The sequence below is a fragment of the Vipera berus genome (genome assembly GCF_964194415.1).
Source record: "Vipera berus genome assembly, chromosome: 3".
NCBI classification, from domain to species: Eukaryota; Metazoa; Chordata; class Lepidosauria; order Squamata; family Viperidae; genus Vipera; species Vipera berus.
In genome coordinates, this window is record NC_138204.1 from 172,710,388 (window position 1) to 172,733,741 (window position 23,354).

General features: G+C 37.5%; 1 protein-coding gene across 2 annotated transcripts in view; it reads right to left on the reverse strand.

Moving 5' to 3' along the window:
- Window positions 1-15,331: 15,331 nt before the first annotated feature.
- LOC308664876 (desmocollin-2-like) overlaps window positions 15,332-23,354 on the reverse strand; it is a 36,295-nt gene continuing 28,272 nt past the window's right edge. The window contains exons 12-17 of one of the 2 annotated variants that reach the window (XM_081322419.1): window positions 22,600-22,812; window positions 22,272-22,514; window positions 19,785-19,912; window positions 17,295-17,576; window positions 16,686-16,731; window positions 16,388-16,600 (exon numbers count right to left, since the gene is read on the reverse strand). In XM_081322419.1, coding sequence (XP_081178545.1) covers window positions 16,696-16,731; window positions 17,295-17,576; window positions 19,785-19,912; window positions 22,272-22,514; window positions 22,600-22,812 — 902 coding nt within the window. In that variant the 3' untranslated portion in view covers window positions 16,388-16,600; window positions 16,686-16,695. Of the gene's footprint in view, window positions 16,601-16,685; window positions 16,732-17,294; window positions 17,577-19,784; window positions 19,913-22,271; window positions 22,515-22,599; window positions 22,813-23,354 lie in introns of both variants that reach the window. The other variant, XM_081322418.1, reaches the window with a different exon arrangement.

The window sequence follows — 23,354 nt, forward strand, 5'->3', positions numbered from 1 at the left end:
TCTCATACATTCTGTTTGCCCAGTATTGGTTCTAGGATGTCAGATTTTAATTAGCAAGTAAAGTCCAGTAATGGGTTTGATCAATAAGTGTTTATTAGTATCATAATAAACAACTGTAAGAGACTTATCTGAATCTTTCACCTTTAACATGAATCCTGAATGAGAAGTTCATTTTTCTCTGTAGCCTAAAGATATTTTGTCCTAAAGATTCTATGCGGCATCTTTTTATATTTGGTAGCTGAATCTGTAGGTATGTGGACAAGCTCCATTTTAGCCCAAAGTTAAATGAATATCTTGCATCCCACCAGGAATGGATTACATGAAAGTTTCAGCTAAAAAGAATCCATTCCAGCCAGCACCCCTTGAAAGCTCGGTTTTACCCACAAACTCTCCATAGCTTCCTGTCAGTAGAAGGAAAATTGCTTAAACTGCAATTTGAGGTTCACCACAAGTTGGAAATCAATGAGGTTACCTGAAGGCTGATGCGCTCTTTCTGCTTGGCCTTTTAGCAATATAAGTTACTCACTGCTTCCTGAGTACAGGAATAGATGATGTCCTTTTTCCATTCCTGACGGATTATGTGCCATCAAGTGAGTGTCAGTTCTTAGCAACCCCGAGATAGATCTCCACCTCCTAGCCCATTGTAAATGTATCCTGTATCCTTGTTTTCCAACTTCAGTTCAATGCTATCCAAATCAGAAAGTCATAGCAATCCCAGTTCCGATTAGCTGCAGTCCCTGTATACATCCTCTCTTCCTTCCAGTGACTGCACATGACATTGTGCAGTCTACTCATCCTGGTCTGCCAGGCTGCTATGTTCTCTACTGGTCGGCAATTGCTATTTTTTAATGTAATTTTGTAATTCATCCAACATTAAATTGTTAAATCTTCCCCCTAGAAACACATGCTCTATTCAACACCTATATTACCTTTCTATTCCTGTCCAGGCTTCTTTTCCACTATGCTCACAATACTGCAAAGCTTTTTTTTCCTCCACCCTACTTTTTAATTATTATTATTATTATTATTATTATTATTATTATTATTATTATTATTATTATTATTATTAGGTAAAGGTAAAGGTTCCCCCGCACATGCGTGCTAGTCGTTTCCGACTCTAGGGGGCGGTGCTCATCTCCGTTTCAAAGCCGAAGAGCCAGCGCTTGTCCGAGGACGTCTCCGTGGTCATGTGGCCGGCATGACTAGATGCCAAAGGCACACGGAACGCTGTTACCTTCCCACCGTAGTGGTCCCTATTTTTCTACTTGCATTTTTACGTGCTTTCGAACTGCTAGGTTGGCAGAAGCTGGGACGAGTAACAGGCGCTCACTCTGCTACGCGGCACTCGGGATTCGACCCGCCAAACTGCCGACCTTCCGATCGACAAGTTCAGCGTCCTAACCCACTGAGCCACCGCGTCCCTTATTATTATTATTATTATTATTATTATTATTATTATTATTATTATTATTATTATTATTATTATTATTATTATTATTATTTCCAACATAGTAATGTCCCTTTCTTTCCATGAAGCCGAATTATCCATTCTCCCTTGCTATAAAATTTCCATGGAGCTACACAAAAATTATAGGAATGTTCCTCTGCTCCTACCTGCTCCCCTGTTGGTCTGATTACTGTACCATCAGAGCAATAGTGGTACCATATGGAGAAAAAGAAAAAATGTGTTAAAGAAGATAATGTGGGAAGAAGGTTGAGAGCACATACATGTGCAAACATCTGAAAAGCAAAAGAAAGTAGGCTAGTAAAGACAAAACAATCCCTGAAAGGAAAAGGCAGGCAATGCAAACCAGTCCATACAAGAACCAGCAAGCAAGGATGGTCTTCCCTGCACAGAATCAAGGGATGATCAGTCAGATCCTGTAGTGACTGTAGTCCAGACTGAGCCACCCCACAGCAATTCAGACTGGTATTTCTACAGTTGGCTTAAGAAAGAGCTGGGAGTAATCAGGAGATAAGCAACTTAAGTTCCAGGGTGTTGTTGTTAGCTGCGAAGTCGTGTCCGACCCATCGCGACCCTATGGACAATGTTCCTCCAGGCCTTCCTGTCCTCTACCATCTTCTGGAGTCCATTTAAGCTCACGCCTACAGCTTCAGTGACTCCATCCAGCCACCTCATTCTCTGTCGTCCCCTTCTTCTATTGCCCTCGATCTTTCCCAGCATTAGGCTCTTCTCCAGTGAGTCCTTCCTTCTCATTAGGTGGCCAAAGTATTTGAGTTTTAGCTTCAGGATCTGGCCTTCTAAAGAGCAGTCAGGGTTTATCTCCTCTAGGACTGACCGGTTTGATCGCCTTGCAGTCCAAGGGACTCGCAGGAGTCTTCTCCAGCACCATAGTTCAAAGGCCTCAATTCTTTGGCGCTCAGCCTTTCTTATGGTCCAACTTTCACTGCCATACATTGCAACTGGGAAGACCATAGCCTTGACTATACGCACTTTTGTTGACAGGGTGATGTCTCTGCTTTTTAGTGTGCTGTCTAGATTTGCCATGGCTTTCCTCCCCAGGAGCAAGCGTCTTTTAATTTCTTGGCTACAGTCCCCATCTGCAGTGATCTTGGAGCCCAGGAAAATAAAATCTGTCACTACCTCCATTTCTTCCCCATCTATTTGCCAGGAATTGAGAGGGCCAGATGCCATGATCTTGGTTTTCTTAATGTTAAGTTTCAACCCAAGTTTTGCACTCTCCTTCTTCACCCGCAACAAGAGGCTCTTTAGTTCTTCTTCACTTTCTGCCATTAGAGGAACTACCCAAAGACAGTAGCATGGAATTGTACAACTGCAAACATCTGGTATGCAGATACCCAACTTTTATTAGCATATTAAAAGTTATTTTTCTTTTTAGAAAACATCTTTTTCTAATCATGTTTGCTTACTGGGATATTTTTTAAAAATCTGAAGCTCGTAATTTAATATGGCTGTGTTGTCCTATTATAGATATATTTCTTATATTTTGCTCCTTGCTTTTCTATATAGATTATACTGTCCAAAAGTCATAACAAAAATTATTATAAATAATACATATTTATTGTTAAATAATATTTTATTTATTTTAACAACATTTAAGGCATATCATAATACAAAACAAATCAAATCTTTCAGGTTCGCTGTTTGACTTTATCAGCCCATCACTTCTTAGCCTTTTGGCTAAGATTAAGTGTAGTTAACATTAAATAACAATTAAATAAGAATTAGAATGCTCTGGAAGTATTTGCCAGAAGGTGAGATTGGTAGCAGTAGCAACAAAATGCATAAGAAAAGTGGAAATCCCATGGATTATTTTATTTTTTTACTTCTCATTAAAAAACGAGGGAGCATAAGAGATATTGGATGGAAAAAATCAGCTCTGGAAAAACCTAAACCTTGAACTGAGCCTAGACCCATAGCTGGGAATTAGCCAAGCTGGTGAAACCTTTCCCAATCTAAATTTTTCTAGATGTACTGAGATAACACTTAGCATTCCCAGCCAGGATAATATATGAGAATTTGAGGAATCACAGTCCCAACATGTCTGAAAGGTGCCAGGTTGGGGAAAAACTTGTTTGGTAGATCAAATCACTTGGCTGTAGAAGCAAAAATAAAGCCTTTTGAAACAACTGTGAAGACTGACTACAAAGGAACTCTCCCACAGATTATGTCAGCGCAATGACATAAGTTACTATTTAACCTACAATCTGAGTTATTTTATAGTAATTGAAAATAAATCATTCTTGATTATCAAAAACCAGCAAAGATTCTGAAGAAAATCCTGAAAATATGAATCTATTGCAACAGGGCTTGTAGGGGTTGCAACAATACCTGCAACAGGCATCCATCTAGATGTAGTTCATCTAGTGTTTGTTAGTAGGCCTATTTTAATTGTTAGTCCTCTACAAGCTGAAATAAAAAGTTACTTAAGTCTATGCATTCAAAGCCAGACTTGGAGTCAGGTATACACTGTTTGAGTGCAAAGTGCTGGCTTGAAAAAGGAGAGAGATTAATGACATGGCTAAACAAGCTTTAGCAAAGATATCCATGCTAATTGAACAGATGCATATTAATCAAATGGGCTCCTCCCTTTTACATTTGATAAATTTAATTTTTCTTTCCCTTTCATTTTTATTTTTCTTGCTGAGGTCTGCAAAAAGCCAAAAATCCCTACCTGATTTGACATGTCCATGCATTTCTGTCTTTAGGTTTATATAATAACCCTTGAAAATAGTAACAATTTTGGAGATTTTATTTTTAAGAAAGTTTGAGAAAGTATTTCTCACATGCAGTGACTAGGATTAGTTAATGTTCATAACCCTTGTGTGTTCTTTGGAGTTTGTTTTAACTTGTCAGCAAATGAGTCATGTTGAAATATTATTTTGCAATCTTTGTTCTTCAGAATATTAGTAGTGCAGTCATTTGGACTGATAAAACATGTTTAAACAACCTCATGAATCTTGTTTCTAATAGCAGGGTTGAATCACAGTAAACATGAAAAATCATGTACCGGTATCTGCATTTTCAAACATGTTTTGTGGGAAGTATGTATTACCTCTGCAATAATGTCAAATCTTCCAAAGGAGGAGGATGTTCTACTTTGTAGTTTTGGCTACCTACACTAGGTAGGACCAGTGTCTCTGCCAGGGACCAACTTTGGCAAAAGAAAACCTAGAACATTTATCTTTCTTAGAGACGATAATCTGTAGCCCTCCCATGCATACAACCCAAAGTATGAATCCAGTACATAGATATCATAATAAAAAAACCAACTAAAGAAAACACATAAAATCAACATTTTCAGAGGTATAATACACAAGAAGATAACAACAAGGAACCTTCCTGGCTATCCTCATCAGCAGAAGCAGTGGTGGCAAATTAAAAACACAGGTCTGTCGTAAAACTACCCATACCATCCAAGAGATCCATTACCAAAATAATAACCAGCCTCCCATAAGAGAAGCACTATTCCGATTAGCACAAACATACTGCACCAACCCTGAACATTAGAAAAAGGAAGCAAATCATCTATACAACATCTTCCAACAAAATGGATACCAACAGAACTTTACCAAAAAGTGCCTGACTCTTACTCCATTATAGCACAGCCAACACAAGCTGTAAAAAGGATAACACAGCCATATATCAAAAACATCTCAGGAGCCATCAACAGATATTATAACTCCATGGAATCACCATAGCACACAAACCAATGAAAGCCCTCCAAAACATCCTAAGTAAACCAACAGACCCAGCAGCCCCAGAAGAAAAACAGCAGTCCTCTACAACATACATATAATGATTGCAACAGCCACTCTTTATTTATTTTATTAAATTTGTTTGCCACCCATCTCACTAAAAGGCAACTGTGGATCAGTTTACAACTTTAGAATAAAACATATTTATTGTATATTGTGAGTGTGTGTGTGTGTGTATGAGAGAGAGAGAGAGAGAGAGACTAAAAGATGGGGAGGGAGCAGAATGTACGGGAGTCCATCAACTATTGCTATTGTTCCATCAACCAACTCCAGTGTGATACTCCCGCTTTGGGGCCCCAACCAACTGGCAGAGCCAGCTCTTTAGGCTCTTGTGGAAGTCAAGAAAGTGGTGGCCAATCTCACCTCAGGAGGCAAGATGTTCCAAAAGGACAGGACCACATTTTTTTCTCAGGCCCCACCAGTCAGTATTACCTGACCAATGGGGTCTGCATTTGGGAAATAATTGGAAAATAACCCTAAAAATCAGACACCAAAACATATAAAGAGTAATGTAATATATGCAGCCCAGTGCAGTGAAGCTTGTTCAGCGTTCTACATTGGAGAAGCCAAGCAGCCTTTACACAAGGGATGGCCCAGCATAGGAGAAGCCACACCTCAGGACCAAAATCAGCAGTATTTAAAAGAAAAAGGACAATGATGTTCACATTTTGGAAGGGAAGATAGATGGTTTGAGAGAAGAGTGAAGGAATCCATTTATGCCAAAGTGGAAAGTCTTTCCCTCAATAGAGGTGGAAACCTCTGACACAACCTGGCCCCCATTTATATGCAGAGTTTTCATCAGTCCCCAAGTGGTCCCCAAGACCACTTCAGAGGTTCACCAGGGAGGTTGCACCTAATGATCTACTTAGGATAAAGGATTTAGAAGTTGGAACATTTATATTTCAATGACTCTCTGTCTACTCACCTAATGAGCATATCCAGATTAGGTGAGAAATGAAACCTCCCTGGAAGACATAACCCCCTCTCAACCAACTAATCAACTTCCTCAGACTGAAGAAGCAACTTGTATAAGCAGCAAAACAGTTCAAACCAACAAGATAAGTCTAGTTGTCACAACTCAAATTCCAGACAACTCTATATGGATGACTGAGAATCCAAGGAGTATGTGAGATGTTTACAATCTTTGAACTGATTGCTGGTTTTACCTTTAATCAAAGATGCAAGAGAGAGACAGTAAAATTTGCACAATTCTAGCTGTCCAAATTAAAGAGCAGGATTGCAATTTCATATAAACCTTGCAAGAAGATATGTTGAATTTATACACTTGCCTTTTCTTAAAAATGTGAATTTGCCACTAAGGCAAAAAGAACCTGGTACTTCCCCGTTTTATATCCATTTCATGCACAAAGCCAGACTGATGACCAAGCTAATCTGACTTCAGTGCTGATTGACTCGTGTGCAGCAAGTACTGTATCATAGTATTGCTGGGCAGACTAAACAGTCAGCATACAACTTCCAGTGACTCACACTGCCTCTCCTCCCCAATCATCCATTGTCCCTTGGGACAAATGACTCACTCCACCCATTGGTGGAGCTAAATTAATAACTAAAGGAATGTGGATTGATGCATGAAATGACATTTCTATGTAATTGCAGTTACAAACAGTACTGTACAACTTTTCTGTTTGTTCAGCATGAAAGCTATAATGAAAAGTTAAATGCTTGAGAATAATGGTGAATATATATTTTGGAGTCCTTTGAAAAAATTATTGAATACTTAATATATACTGCAAATATTGTACTTATAACTTCCAACGTAGTGGGCAAAGGTCATATACATAGACCTTTAATTTTATTTCATGTAGCCCTTAGCCTAATTTCAAAAGTCATATGCCAAACATATTATGATTCTCATAAGATTCATCTGTCCTTTCACTCAGAATATATTTTTGTGCAAGGCAAAAGGAAGGAAAAAAGTGAGAGGGGAACTGTGCTTATCTACTTTAAACTCTGGATTAGAACTGCTCACATTCCAATTAAATAGTCTTTGCCTTCTCAATCCATTTATGCTGAATATTTAGCCATGTATTCTATTTGTACTGAATAAAGCTTTTTCAGTTTTTCATGTTTCTGCTAATAGAAACATCTACTTGAGTCTATTTTTTGAAAGCAACTTAGTACTTACAATATGGCAGTTCAGAATCTCATCGGAGTTATGCAAGTATCACTTATTGTTCAACATGCTCTCTCAGTGTAAATGCTTTATATTTCACCTGAGATTTGCCAGAGATTTTGGCTTAAAGCACCTGCTCTATTTTATTTTGGAACAGGGTTGCCTAGGCAAGAGCAGTATGAAGATTTGACAAGAACAAAATGGGTTTCATTGGGTGTTTTATTATGCTCCAGTGTGCATAACTGAATCAAGAAGAAGCTATATACTACTGCTGATTAGATTCTGGATAATTTCTCCAAGATAGTAGAATTATGCCTTCCATATCTAATTAAAAACCATTACCTTGCCTGCCAGCCTACAAAGGCTAACTTCTCAATTAGCCATGTCTGGCAGCAAAACAATGCAATGATTAAATATTACGACATCTGCTAATGGCAGGACAATAGCTGCAAGAGTCTTTGCAGCAATACTTTGTTCTTAGCCTTCTTCTTTTATTAGGCAGCTCTGCAGAAAAATAATTTGTATTTTCTTTTCACTGATCAAGACATTCACCAGCTGTTTCTTTTTCAGTACAAAGTGAGGTTTAAGGAAGAGACAGGAAAAGAACATCATCCTGTCCCTTACTAAGTTATCCAAAAGTCAAATTAACAATTTATTATAAACAGGCTTCCGGTGGCTCCGAGGCGCCGGAGACAGCCTTCCCGGGCTGCCCGCCGCCCAGCTGTGTGATTTTTCGCCCGAAACAGCGCCGATCAGCTGTTTGGGCGAATTTGAAGCCCCCTCCTCGGGAGAAGAGGAGGGGGTGAGGCCCCAGGTAGGGGTAGAGTTCTCCGAGGCCGCCTGAGCTTGGAGCTTGGGCGGCTGAAGGATTGAACTCCCCCGTAGCCTGGGCTGCTCCCAGCTGGCTAGCGTCTCTGCTTCGGAATGGAGCAGAGCCAGGCGTCTGCGACCATCCCTGCTTGAAGGAGAGACTATGAAAGGAAAAGAGCAGGCAGAGCAGTACAAGAGGGAAAGATGAAGAGATGAAGAGGATTATTTTATTTTACTCTCGAGCTTGATGGACTTTGCTTAAAACTTAAAGTGAAAGTGCGACACAATTGTAAGTAAAAGATGGCGTCTAAACCTCCCCCTAGAACTTTTCGGAGTGCTGGAAATTCTCCAGTGCAACAACAATCACTACTGCAGGCGTTGCATTCTCCAGATGTAGTGACATCGAAGGATCTTGAAAAACATACCCAGTTAATTTTGGAGTCAATGGGTGTTAAATTTGCACAGATGGAGGAGAAATTGGAGAAATTGGAGCAGAGAATGGAAGAAAGGATGGAACAGAAACTTAGAGAGATAAAGGTAGACATTTTGTCCTCAGTGCATAAAGTAGCTAAATGTGTGGAGGTGCTGGATGACAAAGTGGAAGAACTGACTCAAAAGAATGCTATATTAGAAGCAAAAGTATTGGAAATTGAAGATTTAAAAGACAAAATGGATAGCGAACTGAGTCTGGCTCAATTTTATCAGATGCAGTTTGCTGTTAGAATTAGAGGCCTAAAAGAGAATATTAAGGAAGATTTAAAGCAGCTGGTTTCTGAGGCTTTTGAGGTGGTATTGAACCATCCAGCATCTGAAATAAAACAAGGCATGGACAAAGTGTTTCGTGTGAACTCGTGGATTGCTAAACAGAGAAAGTTGCCTAGAGATGTGGTGGTTTATTTTGTAAAAAGGGAAATTAGAGATGAAGTTATACAAGCTGCCTATGATACTAAAGTTGTGATTGCTGGTCAAGAAGTTTTGGTTCTAAAAGAAATTCCTCCAAAGATTTTAAAGAGAAGGAAGGACTTTATATTTCTTGTGCAAGAGCTCAAGCAAAGGGATATAAGGTTCAGATGGGAGATCCCAGCTGGGTTGAGCTTCTTGTATGAAGGCAAAAGGTACTGTTTGGGTACTGTGAAACAAGCGCATGATTTTTACAACAATGTCTTAAAAGTAACCCCATCAACACTTTTGGAAGCTGCAGAGGGATCTGGAGAAGGAGAACATCAAGAGGATGAAGATGGACAGATAGACGAGAATGGTATAGGAGGAGATCAAGATGCAACTCTTTTGGATGATCCTAGAGAACAGAGGGTGACGCGTGCTGCCTTAAAACGCTCAAAAAAGAAAAGAAAATAGGTCTAGTAGAAATCTATGGAACTTCCACAACATACTGATAGTCAAGTGGTAGTTGTGTTTTTAAGAGTTTTGGGATGATATGTATGGTAACAGAATCTTTAATTTGGAATTAATGGACAATTTATTACAGAGGAAGAGGAAGAAGGTTTTGTGGGTTAATGTGGGTTAATTTGTGTAAGAACTATCTATTATAGCCTATTTTGGCTAGAGAGGTTAATAGGGATAGGTGTTTGTGATGTGTAAATGAGAATATGTTTAGGAAATAGTGAATTGTGGAAGAACATAGATGGGAATGACGCTAGTTTTCTTTTATTTTAGTTCTTTATACACATTTAGTATTATTAAGGATTGGTTTACTCTATATAAGCTAGAGAGTGATGGATTTTAGAGTTTATAATTGTTAGTATATGATTGTTCATGATTGCTTTTTAGATATATACCTTGTATTTTGCTCTGGGAAGTCGGGGGGGGGAGGGGGGGAGGAGGGGAAGTAGGGGGGGGAGGCAGGGGAGGGAGGAGGGAGAGGGGGAGGGGGGGGATAGGGGGGAGGTAGGGAGGGGAGGAGGGAGGGGGAAGGGGGGGGTTTAAAGGAAAACTGTATTTTAAAACTTTTCAATAAAAAAAAACAAAAAAAAAAACAATTTATTATAAACACATTGAATGACTATCATTTTTATCTCTTTAAAGCAGGAGTGGGGAACTATGGCCCTTTTATGACTTGTGGACTTCAACTCCCAGCTCAGGAATCCTGAGAGTCAATGTCCACAGGTTGTAAAGGGGCCATCACTCCCCATGCCTGCTTTAAAGGAACATTGATAAGAGCTTCCAAAACCTAGGAAACTTAAAGAAAACCAAGATGATGGTAGTAATTGGTCAAGTTTTAATTCCTGTCCATTTGATTTGCTTAGATTTTCCTTTGTGAAACAGTGTAGGAAAAATTATGGAGTTACCAATGAATTATGGGAGGTATCTGGATGTTTATCCATATATGTATTATTCCATTTGCTCTGTAGATTTTTTTTTCTAGAAATCATGAATGATACTAGAGTATGTTCAAGAGGAAAATAATTAATCAGGATAAGTCCTAAATACTGAGTACATTTATTTAAATGTATTTTTTTCTTCCATTCAATTGTGTCCAATTCTCAGAGACTGCCAGGAAAGTTCCTACAGCTTTTTTGACAAGGTTTTTCAGAAGTCGTTTGTCATTGCTTCCTCCCTAGGACTGAGCAAGTGACTGGCCCAAGGCAGGACTAGAATCCAGTCTTTCTAGCCTGATGTTTTAACTACTACACCAAACTGGCTCTCTTGTTCAATGTTCAGCCAGTGTGTTTAAAATATACATAGTAATTTCTATTTAGGACACTTTTTTCAGATTAATTTAGATTACCTCATTAATACACTTTTCAAGCCTGTTTTAGTCATGTTCAAAAGTACCTTAAAACCTATTTTTAATCACCTATAACTAGCAGTCATATATATATATATATTGCTGACTGAAATAGAAAGCAAACATGAAACAAAAAAGCAAAGGAAAAACTGAAATTATTTATTGCAATAATAATAATAAAGTTGGAAGGGACCTTGGAGGTCATTTAAACTTCTAACAATTAAATCTTTTGACCTCACCTCTTTTCTTAGAATCAAGGACAAAGATTGCAATTTGGCCAAAGAGATTAACTAATTTCAGGTAACTAAATTGCCAGCAATATGTTCTTGGTGAGCAAACCATTTTACTGCAGTCATATTGACCCAGATCTGCTTGTCTGGTTTTTTCCCAATAAACACATGGAAAAATATACATATACAGGCCCTCAAAAGTACCCCATAAGGACTCTAAACCTCTTTCATGGATTCTATAGAAATCATTTTAATGTAAGACTATACTCAGAACAGCTATTTTACTAGTTTTGTAAAATAAAGGGGTTATCCCTTCACTAAGCAAGAGATTACGCTTTCAAAAACAAATCCCAAAGTAATTCAGTTTTTAAAATAATCCATGTTTATAACCTTGGTGCACCATCACAGGAAAATGATTCCTCAAAGTTATGAAAACTCCTTAAATCTCTATGAATGAATGAACAAAATATCAGCTCATATATTCACCCAGAATTCTTTTTTTTTTGTATTTCCTTTAGAATAATTAAAATGACAAAAGCAGTAGTTTTATCTAGACATATCAACTGAAACTGTGTAAGATGATAAAACTGCAACAGCATGTGAACTGATCAGATCACAGTAATTAGCTAATCTGAGTATCTGTTTACATATATTGTGCTTAATTTAACATATGTTGAAAGAAAAAAGTCAAAGCAACAATGATTTTCAGTGATCTGGGAGAGTGTGATATTGCAAAGCATAGTGTATCAAACTCTTGTGAAATAGGGCAGGAATAAAATAACTTAGAAAATACCTTAGTAAAAATGTACATTGTGCTTTTAATCTGATTTGCATTACAATTTTTTTACAGGTTTACTGTATTTTACTGTATCATTTTATATAAAATTGGCTAAACGCGAATACAGTATAGATATACAATATTGAGATATAATCCTCGATAATTCAAGGATGAAATACGATTGACAGAAATTACTATGCAGTAATTGGTGAAGATTCTAATTTTAAAATGTTTCTGTGTAGGAATCAAACCCTGTAACAGTTAAGAACCATTTTGGCTGTATCCCTACCATCTACCATCACCAAAGCTGACAAAATCCACCCAATCAGAAAATTCTAGAAAAGATTTACATTGTGCACTCTGCCTTTTGCTTGGATTTTTCACTCATCAACTCACATGCAAAAACTGGTTCTGCATTTTCTTTTCTGTTAAATGCCTTTTGATTGATAATGATATTCAAAGCGCAGCAGAGTTATTATATAACTGAGCAACTCTGCAACACTTGAAAAGGATGTTGACTGTTAATTATTTTTCTGTATTGTAGACGTAAAAATGGTAACACCTGAGCAATAAATAAGCTCCAGCTACAACCTCAAACTGCATCTATTCTTACCAGTGAACAATAGTCAGAACATAAAAAATAAGCAGGTTTTACAGAAGTTATCTTTATTTTTACACAGAAGACATTGTATTGTTCATGTAAAAATGCTTTTAAGGTATGAAATTATACAGTATGTTTAAACAACTACTTAGAAACAGAGTTGCAAAAAAAAACCCAACTCATTTTAAGTTGGAACATACTTTGCTGGTAAATTGTGATACTTTTTATTATATTTTTGTAATTTAATACATAAAATATCAACTTTACATACTAAGATTTAAACAAGCATTATTTCAGTCTTTACTTTTTTCCAAATGAAAAAATTAAGGACTACCATGACTTTTAACACTTTTAAGGGAGATTTTCCTTATTAGTTAATCTGCCAAAAATGCGTAGGAGGAAGTTTACGTCCCACTCTTAGCCTGATCCGTATGTCTCAGCATTGCTGTATGGGAAAAAATCTGGATAACAACCTCTTCTAGAAAGAGGTTTGTCTGCTATTGACCTCTGATTAAAAACATCCTAATTTTTAAAAAATACAGACATCCTAATCTTTGCACCCCATAGAAATGAAGAAGTCTTAATATCATAATTAAAATATTTGCTAGTACTGTGAGGCAAGTATAAAAAGGAGGAAAGCAGAGAAAACCCATATCTAAACTACTTAAAAACCAGAAACTGTAATAATATATGTACAAAACTTTGCCTGAACATTCAAAGCACCTCAAATATAGTGCATACTAAGTATTACCCCTATATTACAACTACAGGGCTCAGAAATGAACCAATTTTATGACCTAGAAAACTTACCTGTAGATGTCTCAGTCCCAATTGTACATGTTCTTATCAATTTTATTTATATCGGGTCTCATTATGAATTTCTATTTTATATTTCATACTTAGTACATTATTTTCTTTTTTCCCCTTAATTACAGCCATAGGCTTTTGCAATGACTGTAATTTATAAACTGACAAAAATTGGACTTCAGTTGAAATAAACTAACACAAAAGTTGACGAAGTTTGATAAGGAGTAATAAATTCAAACCTAATTGCCATGTTAAGACAATGTAGCATTCTTTAGAACATAAATTATTCTGGAGGGTTTTATTTTCTATAATAGTTATGAAGAGAATTCATTTAATTATAAATGTCATATAACTGGGAGGAAGGGAAGGAGCAGAAGATGGAAAACCACAACTACCCTCAATGGCAATACTCACATAATTAAAATTTACATGGAGTACTACAGAACGCCCAATACTGCACCCTCCAGTTATACTAGACTAGAATTCACAGAATTCCCACCCAGAATTTTTGCTTAAATGATGTAATATGTTGAGCAAATAACTAAGCTAACTTTAGTAACCCATTCTCTATTATCTCTGAAAAAATTGTTAAGAATGAAGCCTTGATACAGTCCATTTTTCTTGCTTCTACTTACATCACATTTGTTTTTGCCCTTGGTTTACAAACATATGAGTAAGCTAAAATTAGTAAAGTCTATCACATTAAAACCAATGCAAAATGCAGCTACTATTAACTAGTTCCACTACTTTGAGCATAGTTTAGTAACATTAAGTGGTCACATATGGGGTAGACCAGTGATGGCAAACCTTTTAGAGACCAAGTGCCCAATCTGCAACCCAAAACCCACTTATGTATCATTGGGTGCCGAGTGGGCGTGGCCCATTGGGTGGGTGTGGCCCGTTGGGTGGGCATGGCCCATTGGGTGGGCGTGGCTGCAGGGGTAAAGGCAGACTGGGTGTGACTAAAAAGTTCAATCAATCAAATCCAATTTTGCGAGATCTTTTTTTTTCCCGCGAGAAGTTGAAATTGATTGATTGATTGAACCTTTTTTTGTTTTTTGCACACGACAGCGGAGGCCTAAAGTGAAAAAGTTTTATAAAACCCAGCTGAAGGCCTAGGACTGGGGCAACGCCACACATGTCCACAGAGAGGGCTCTGCATGCCACCTGTGGCACATGTGCCATATGTTCGCCACCATGTGGGTAGACTGTGAAATAACACTATTAAATTTCAGAAACTGGAATCAAATTGTTTAGTAAAACCTTGACCCATAATTTATTTCCTATTTTCTGAGATATTTCTTTTAATATTTAAGATATTAAGTGCATCAAAAGTAACAGCGTTTTATGCTTTTATATCCAATTATATCAGACCTGGTCATTTCCTACTGATGCACTTAAATGTTCATATCAGGAATACAAAGCAAACTACTATTAGCGACAACAGCAATAGCAACAACAACACTTTTCTCTGAAACTACTTATCTTTGCTAGTATTTATAGACTATCAGAACTTTTATTTATCTCTTATTAAAAGATCTGTAAAATGTACCTGGACCCAATTATATTTAGAGCACCTCAATCGAAATTAATTAGATAAACAGGTTATAATTTTTCCAATTATTTAGTTTAAGGAAGACTAGATTCAGCTCCATGTTTAGGCTATACCTGTGAAGGTAAAGCTTCAGTCTACAAAAAAGTACCTTTAAATACTATATGCTTCTTGTCATTTTGTTATGATTATAGATTGCTAGCACCCTATGTATCTCTCCAATTCTCTAACTATAGGTGTACAAATATAATGAATCTATATTACACCAGAATAATAAGGATCATGTTAGTTCACACATAAAAATTGCAAAGCATGATTCATTACATAAAATGAAGAGTCAACATATGTTGTTCCTTAACAAGTTTGGCTCTATATTTTGCTTTTGATGAAAGAAAAGAAAATGCAGTGCTGATATTAGTAGTTCTTCTCAAGTTTTACCTCTGCTTATGATGTAATTAAAAATTACACTAAAGGAAAGTATTCGTCAGGTGAACAACAAGGCAAATAAAACTTTGCAATTAATTTAAACACTTGGGGAAAATTGTTGCATTTGCACTTCTTTGCTTATTTCTGCAGTGATATTAAGTACATCCTTTATGTTAGCTATACTGTTAAGATTATCAATGTATACACTAAACCATTTCTGCTTTTCATTCCATGTATTCTCTAATTAAAAAGATTTATTTAAGAGAGACATTTCATGGTATATAAGCAATTACTTTGTTAAAAGATCTTTATTAGTCAAAAGAACAACATCCACATAAAAAGAGGAAATTAGCAGGCTTAGGGGAAAAACCAATCTTTGCCAAAGTACCCTTGCCAATCCCCACTCCAAGTCCTAAAAAAGGATGATAAAGCCTAATTATGTTCAGTGATCATAAAACACTGGGTGTTTACGAAGGAGAAAAACAGAGGTTATATGAATGGAAAGGAAGGTCTTCCAAAAAAAATGGCATCTTGATCTGAAAACAGAAAAGAATCTTTGTTTTCATAAGATGCAAGTAATTAATAACTGCAATCCTTTGTCATTTCTCCCTATAAAGCTAAAGATTTAGCTAAATTAAAGAAAGCTTGCTGACACCCAGGCAAAAATAGCTAGCTTAAGGCAAAATCCCTCTGACTTCCCTATGGTCAATTTCTCCAGTGGGGATATTCCAGATGTGGGAGGGCTGCAGCTCCCAGAATTCCTAGTTATCATGGTTGAAACCTGAAAATTGTGGAAGTAGCAGCCCCAAATAATCCCCATGAAATGCAGAAAAATAATAAAACTGTTGCATTTGGAAAGCAAGTTGACGTTGCAGCTAAAGAGAGTCTAAAACAAAACAGAACACAGCACCTGAAGTTTAGACACAGAAACCTTAGTCCTGACAAGCCTAATGTTAAGACTGTACTTTAGATTAACCACACCCATTACAGGAAAAACAAGAAACATAAATCTGGTGTATTCAAGCTTCGAAATAGCTATTCTGCATAAAAGCAGTGGTGATTTTTCCACCCTGTCATCTATCTCTTCACGCAAGCTTCTGCTAATGTCCTAAACTTTGGTTCCAACTGATCTAAAAAGTCAAGTGCCTCTTCTTCTTGCTGATCAGTACAGCAGCCTACAGAGCCTGCTGGCGATCCTCTTCCTTCATAGTTATATGAAAGAATATAGTCATCGGAATGCTTATGCTCTTCGTCTTGCCCACAGAGATATACTTTCTGCACAGGAAAAAGAAAAAAAAAAGTCATTTGTTTCCTTACGCTAACCAAAACATATCTCATAAAATAAATTTCATTGATTTACCTTTTAATGTTTAATTTTTAATCAGAGTGTGTCCTCTAATGGGTTCCTATATATAAAAAATGCACATGATTGGTCTATATCATTCAATCTACGAAGACTTTAACAAAAAAAAATCAGATTCCTACTGATCACAAATATACAACTTAGCATTTCTAAAGCAATTGCAAATAAAATTAAATAATATTTGTATATAAATTACTAATGCTGTATTGGTGGATCAAATTGGCTTAGATTTATTATTGACATGTGTGCCTAGCCCTTCTATAAAGAGGGCACTCAAAGAGGCTTAGCAGGCAAATTTTAAAAAATTATTATAATGGGTTAAAGAAAGAAGAACAAACAATATGACAAGTGGGGACAAAACAAAGCAAACAGGCATTACAAATCACAAGTCCAAATAAACAATCTTTCTAAACAATATGGTAATTCATAAACAAAAGCAAAATTATTTCACCTAAATCCAGAGACAAGAAAGCAATTAAAAGGAAGATTCTATAAACAATAGAGAATTCAGTGAGATCCCAAATTCAGACTGTATCATCCCATAGATGTAGACAGTTAAGTCTAACTCTAAAGATACATGCTGAAGAAATTGGTTAGCAACCTTACCTCAGTCAGACGAGGCTGTGTGAAATTCTGCCAGTCTGAATAGTTGTATCTGTACGCATCCATCATGGACTGCCCATATCCCCTTCCAGATTCTAAAGTATGATGACCCACTCCTTTGACAGATTCCAAGGTGTGCTGACCTCCTCCCCTAACCGATTCCATGGTCTGGTGTCCTCCTTTGACCATTTCAAAACTTTCCTGTCCCCCTGTTTTTATTCCAGAAGCAGCACCGTGATCACAGGTAACTATGTTTCCTGTTTTCACAGGAAGTATGTTCGGATCCTAAAAAGGGGGGGAAAGGCAAAGCTTTTCTTTAGAATGTTTGAAGAGAAAGCAACGAAGATTTAGATGTTATTTTACAGCTGGTTTAGATACTAGAAGAACCATAGAAACAAAAAATACAAAATTTTCCAATAGATATTCCACTTACAACATGTAGATTTACTATGTGAACAATTTATTAAGCATTCCTAAAATTGGTTAGTTGCAAGTAGCTGTCATTTGTTTAAGTTCATCACCCTTGTGTATGAAAGAAACTGGAGAGCTCTGTGATATTAGATTAAATGATTACATCTCATTTCTACCAGGCTGCGTAGATACTTATTTTATTTATTTATTTATTTTATTAAATTTATATGCCGCCCTTCTCCCTAAGGACTCAGGGCGGCACACAATAAAAATTAAAAACATAAAATAGAAAATTTAAAAAAGAATTAAACAATAAATACAATAATTATATGACAATTTAAAAACCAGTAAAAAGCTAATTAAAACCATAGTTAGTCCAGGCCCGCTTGTTGGAACAACCATGTCTTCAGGTCACGGCGGAAGGACCAAAGGTCAGGGTTCGTCCGCAGCTCCGGGGGCAATTCATTCCAGAGGGTCGGCGCGCCCACAGAGAACGCTCTCCCCCTGGGGGTCGCCAGCCGGCATTGCCTGGCCGACGGAACCCTGAGGAGGCCGACTCTGTGGGAGCGAACCGGGCGATGGGAGGTTGTCAATGGCAGCAAGTGGTCTCACAAGTACCCTGGGCCTAAGCCATGTAGGGCTTTAAAGGTTGTAACCAGCACCTTGAATCGCACCCAGAGGGCAACCGGAAGCCAATGCAGCTCACGCGGGAGTGGTGTAACATGGGAATACCGAGATACTCCCATAAGCACCCGCGCAGCCGCATTCTGCACCAGTTGAAGCCTCCGGATGTTCTTCAAGGGCAGCCCCATGTAAAGAGCATTGCAATAATCCAAACGAGAAGTGACAAGCGTGTGGGTAACCATGCATAGGGCATCTCGGTCCAAAACTTGCAGTTATCACATACAAACCATGGTAGAATACTAATTTTGATTCAAAAATCATAATCCAGTGGAAACTGAAATTAGATTTTTCTCAATGCCATATGCATCAGAAAACCATTACTGAAAATGTTGCTCAGCATGGACAATTCTATTTAAAACGGGGCAGTATATGCTTTAGAAAATAACATCTTTGCATTATTCCTGAGCCATTAAAATAAGGAAATAGCAGACTCCCATGCAATATAAGAATCTAATTAATACTCAAAATATAATAATTAAAAGATATGCTTTTCAAATTAAAGCCATAATAACTTTTTAAAAAGAAGCCTAATATTAATGGGAATATTACAAAATATTTGTTGATTCCCACCTATAAAGCTACGGCTTTCCCATCCAGGCAGTGTAAGGAATGAGAATTATCACAGCTGTCATTGCCACCAATCTCCAAGATCCTTAGGAAGAACCCAAGATTGCATCAGAAGCATCACAAAAGTTGTGGTTGTTACTGTTGTTATTATTATTTTATTTTTAAGGGGCTGTTTAAAATTTCTCTTCCATTGCAAATTTCTCTATCCTAAAATAGAATTCAAAATTTGGGAAGGCTATTTATACGCAGCTGAACTTTAAATAGTTTTCTTAAAATATTTTTACTCTTCCACCCTGTCATCTATCACATCCCTTAAGGCGAGCTTCTTTCCTATACTGCTGTGACTGACTTGCATCTTTCTTTTAACAGCTGGAAGCAGAGCTGTTTAGACAAGCTGGCTCTACCTATTTACTCTTGCAAGCTGTGAGATAACAAAATTGTAGCTTTAACTCCAATCAGATAATTATTTTCTTCTTTTGTTTTAGCAGCATCCAGGGCCTACTAGACACTTAATCCTCATTATTATCTAACCTTCCTTTGCAGATGCTTACTCTGATAGCGGAGGGTGAAAGAAGAGGTTGTAGGGCTGTAAAACTTGCCCAACCAAATCTACCCCTTTACTCAGGCTCACTGTGGCAGATAGAGGAGCAGCCCCTGGTGCTGTAATTAATAGGAATAATTTAAGTAAATATGATATTATTTGTTACAATCTTAGCACTTGTTTTGATAGCCTCCTACTTCAGTATCCATCCTATGAATTCTAAATTAATCAGCAATACAAGAATTTCAGAAAAGGCACAAGTACTTCCCAAGCATCATAATATGACTTACCATCACTTCTTCTCCAGGTGCTTCAGTATTAGATATGATTAAATTCTGATTGGCCAAATCATCACAAACATGCTTAGTGCCAGCCATGGGGGCGCCACCAAAACATCCACAAAGCGTGATCAGGATTACTACAGAAGGACAAAAACCAGTGTTAATGAGAAAGCAGCACATTTAATTGTTAGTAGTATTTATTATATCCACTATCCATCAAAGATAGTGTTAACTCCTCTGTCTCCCTCTAATGCAGCCATTTAACTCTCTAATTCTCTAAGTTTCCAGAAGCTGCATGCTATCTATTATCATGTAAAATTTTAAAAGTGAGGAGAACCGGTTACTAAGGGGTATCACAGGAAAGCTTTAAGCTATTTGTAGTTCTCCTGTCATTCAAACTATGAGAGCCATTCCTTCAAAAAATTCTATGTTAGTATGGTCTACATACCTTGGAACAAGAGTTTGTCTATAGGATGAAAGGAACCACCTTCCCTCACTTTTCCAAGGCGTGGGAGCAAAATAGGAAAGCTTGGTGAACAGGCAGAGCAAAGGTGCAGGCTGAAACTTGCCTATCCATTTTAATGTGTAAGAAAATTTACTGTTTTAACATTTGGCTAGCCCACAGAGCATCCTAATTTGGAATCATGTGTCTAACAAAATGCCTGAAGTTGATTTAAAGAGGTGTGGGGGACTTCTACAGCTCAATCCCCATTGGGAACTTGATCAATTATGTGTAGCATTATATAACTACATTTAGTTTCAACTACCTTCAAAATCCATCTTCATGGTCAATCCCGATTCAGTAGCATTTTAAATAAATAGTAGTTGGCCCTGATTTATAGTGCTTCTGTAGTATAAAGTGAATGGCTTATATTGACTGAAAAAGAAATTCTAATGCTTTTTAAGAAGAAAATTGCTCAACTGCGATGTACAGCAGACTGGTGAATCTGTTATTAACGATGTATACAATCTCTGGCCTGTTTAAATATGAATCCACTATTTTTTAATTTTACAGATATGTAAACTGTTGTGTTATATGTTGAAAGAATGAGAGGAGGAGAAGGTTGGGAATATGCAATGAAAGCAGCCTTTTTAAACAGCACATTTGATTCCCCTACAGCCCTATCTATGTACGCCACACTGACCTTCATTCATTCATACTTTCATTTATAAAATTTATATTGCCACCTACTCGCACATGACAATTAAAGGCAGCTTACAGGACAAAAACACAATATAAAAGAAATAAAAATAATAAAAAATGAAAATAATAAAGTAATAAGCCCGCATCCCCCACCCCTTCCCGGAGATAACACACATTCATACCTACCCTTTAATGGGCTCCATCCCATTCTGGGTTCCTAAGGCCTCTTGCAGGACCACATCTTCGGGGCCTTCCAAAAGAGTGTTAGAGTGGGGAACAGTCTAATTTCCAGAGGGGTGATGTTCCAGAGAGAGGGAGCCACCATGGAGAAGGCCCTTCTTTTGGGTCCCACCAGATGTATCTCCTTAGGGCAGGCATGTCAAACTGCTGGCCCACAGGCTGGATGCATCACATCAAACCCGTGCCCAGCCCATTGCCAGCAATGGGGAAAAAGTCACCTGATGTCACGAGTTTGACATGCCTGCCTTAGGGGATGGGACCTGCAACATTCTTTGCCTCCCCGCTCTAATGGGTCAGGTAGATGTGATTGGCAAGAGATGGATTCTCAGATAACCTGGTCCCAAGCCATGAAGGGTTTTAAAGGTAACAACCAGCACCTTGAATTGCACACAGAAGCAAATTGGCAACCAATGCAGCTCCCACAGGAGAGGTGATATATGTGCACACAGAGGTCTGCACAAAACCATGCAGGCTGCTGCATTTTGCACCAACGGGAGCTCCCGGATGCATTTTAAGGGCAGCCCCATGTAGAACATGTTGCAATAGACAAGGTGGAGGTGACTAGGGCATGAGTGACTGTGAGTAGGAATTATTGATCCAGGAAAGGGCGTAACTGATGCACAACAAACAGTTGTGCAAAGGCCCTCCTGGCCATGACTGCCACCTGCTCTTCAAATAGGAGTCATGAGTCCAGGAAAAACCCCAGATTATGCACAGGGTGTGTTTGGGGCAGTGCCACCCCATCGAAGACCAAAGGTGGCAATTCTCCATGGACCAAAGAACCCCAAACCCAAAGCCACTCGAGCTTGCCAGGGTTCAGTTTCAACCCATTGCTCCCCATCCAGCCCCTAACAGCCTTCAGGTACTGCGAGAGGAAAATCACAGCATCGCTTAGAAACATGCAAAACAGGGTACAATATTGCAGCATCTAAATAGATTGAAGTACAGTTGGAATATTTTTTTTACCTGCTTCAAATATCTCAATGGACAAATTTATCTATAAATAAATTATACATAAATCAGTGAATTTGATTTGCAAACTTAAAATGTCAAAAGCATTCTATAATTCAATACCTCAGTTTTATAGTCAAATGAAGAAAAAGTAAACTTACACAATAGCAGCAATGATCCCAAAATCATAGCAAGGATGGCCCAAATACCAAGAGTAACATCTGAACTCTGACGTGGTTCATATGATTTTGGTGGGTAAATACAATCTTTAGGAACTGTACAATCACACAGTGTAACTTTGATTTCAGAAACCCCAAAGTTGCCTTCATTATCAGATACTCTAATAGGAATTATGTATTCGCCAAAGTTTAAAGCATCTGATGGTTCTAAATATACTGATCTTTCTGCAGAAAAAAAATTAAAAAAGAGATTATTTCAAATGTATTAGGTCAATTGTAAAAAAATCAGATTTTAGAAATGAGCACTTACCATCATTTTCAGTTAATCTCCAGTTTGTAGTGTCTCTTTCAGGAATGGAAAAAGTAAAGGGAACTGTGTGAGGAGCTACATCAGCATCCACAGCAGTAAGACAAATTGGTTTTCTGTCTCTGCATATTGTATACTCTTTTTGAACAATGACTGGGTAATTATCGTTCTCATCTAGTAGATTAACTACAATTGTTCCAGTGCCTGATTTGCCACCTAAAAAATATAAGCAATTTAGAAATTAGAAGCTCTTGTATTCCTGGGCTCCCCTATTCAATTATAATCCAAATCTAACCATGATTAGCTTGAGTTAAATACAAGTTTAAATAATGGAAAAGCTGCTTCCAGGAATGAATACATTTAAAAATTTCACAAGGCATTTCAGGTTGACTTTTCAATTTTGCATATACCGTAATCGCTAGCAGTAGGAAAGGTACAACTTTTCCAATCAATTTAAGAATATATAATTTGCCTTCGTTTGCAATATAAGAAAGACCATGATTCTCTTTTTCACATGGAAGACTGGGAATCTGAAGAGAAGGCCATACACTACAGTATATCATGTAAACAGGGTGATATGTACAAAGGCATTAACACAATGGCTGTATGTAGCTCCTCCAAAATCCAGGTAAATTAACACCTGCTGAATTGTCCAATATTTTGTTCTCTTTATAATTTTAAAGGTTTTCCAAAATAACACTAATGATCATTTTCTATGTATTGCTTTTAACTTTGCTGTACACTGCACAAAGACACTT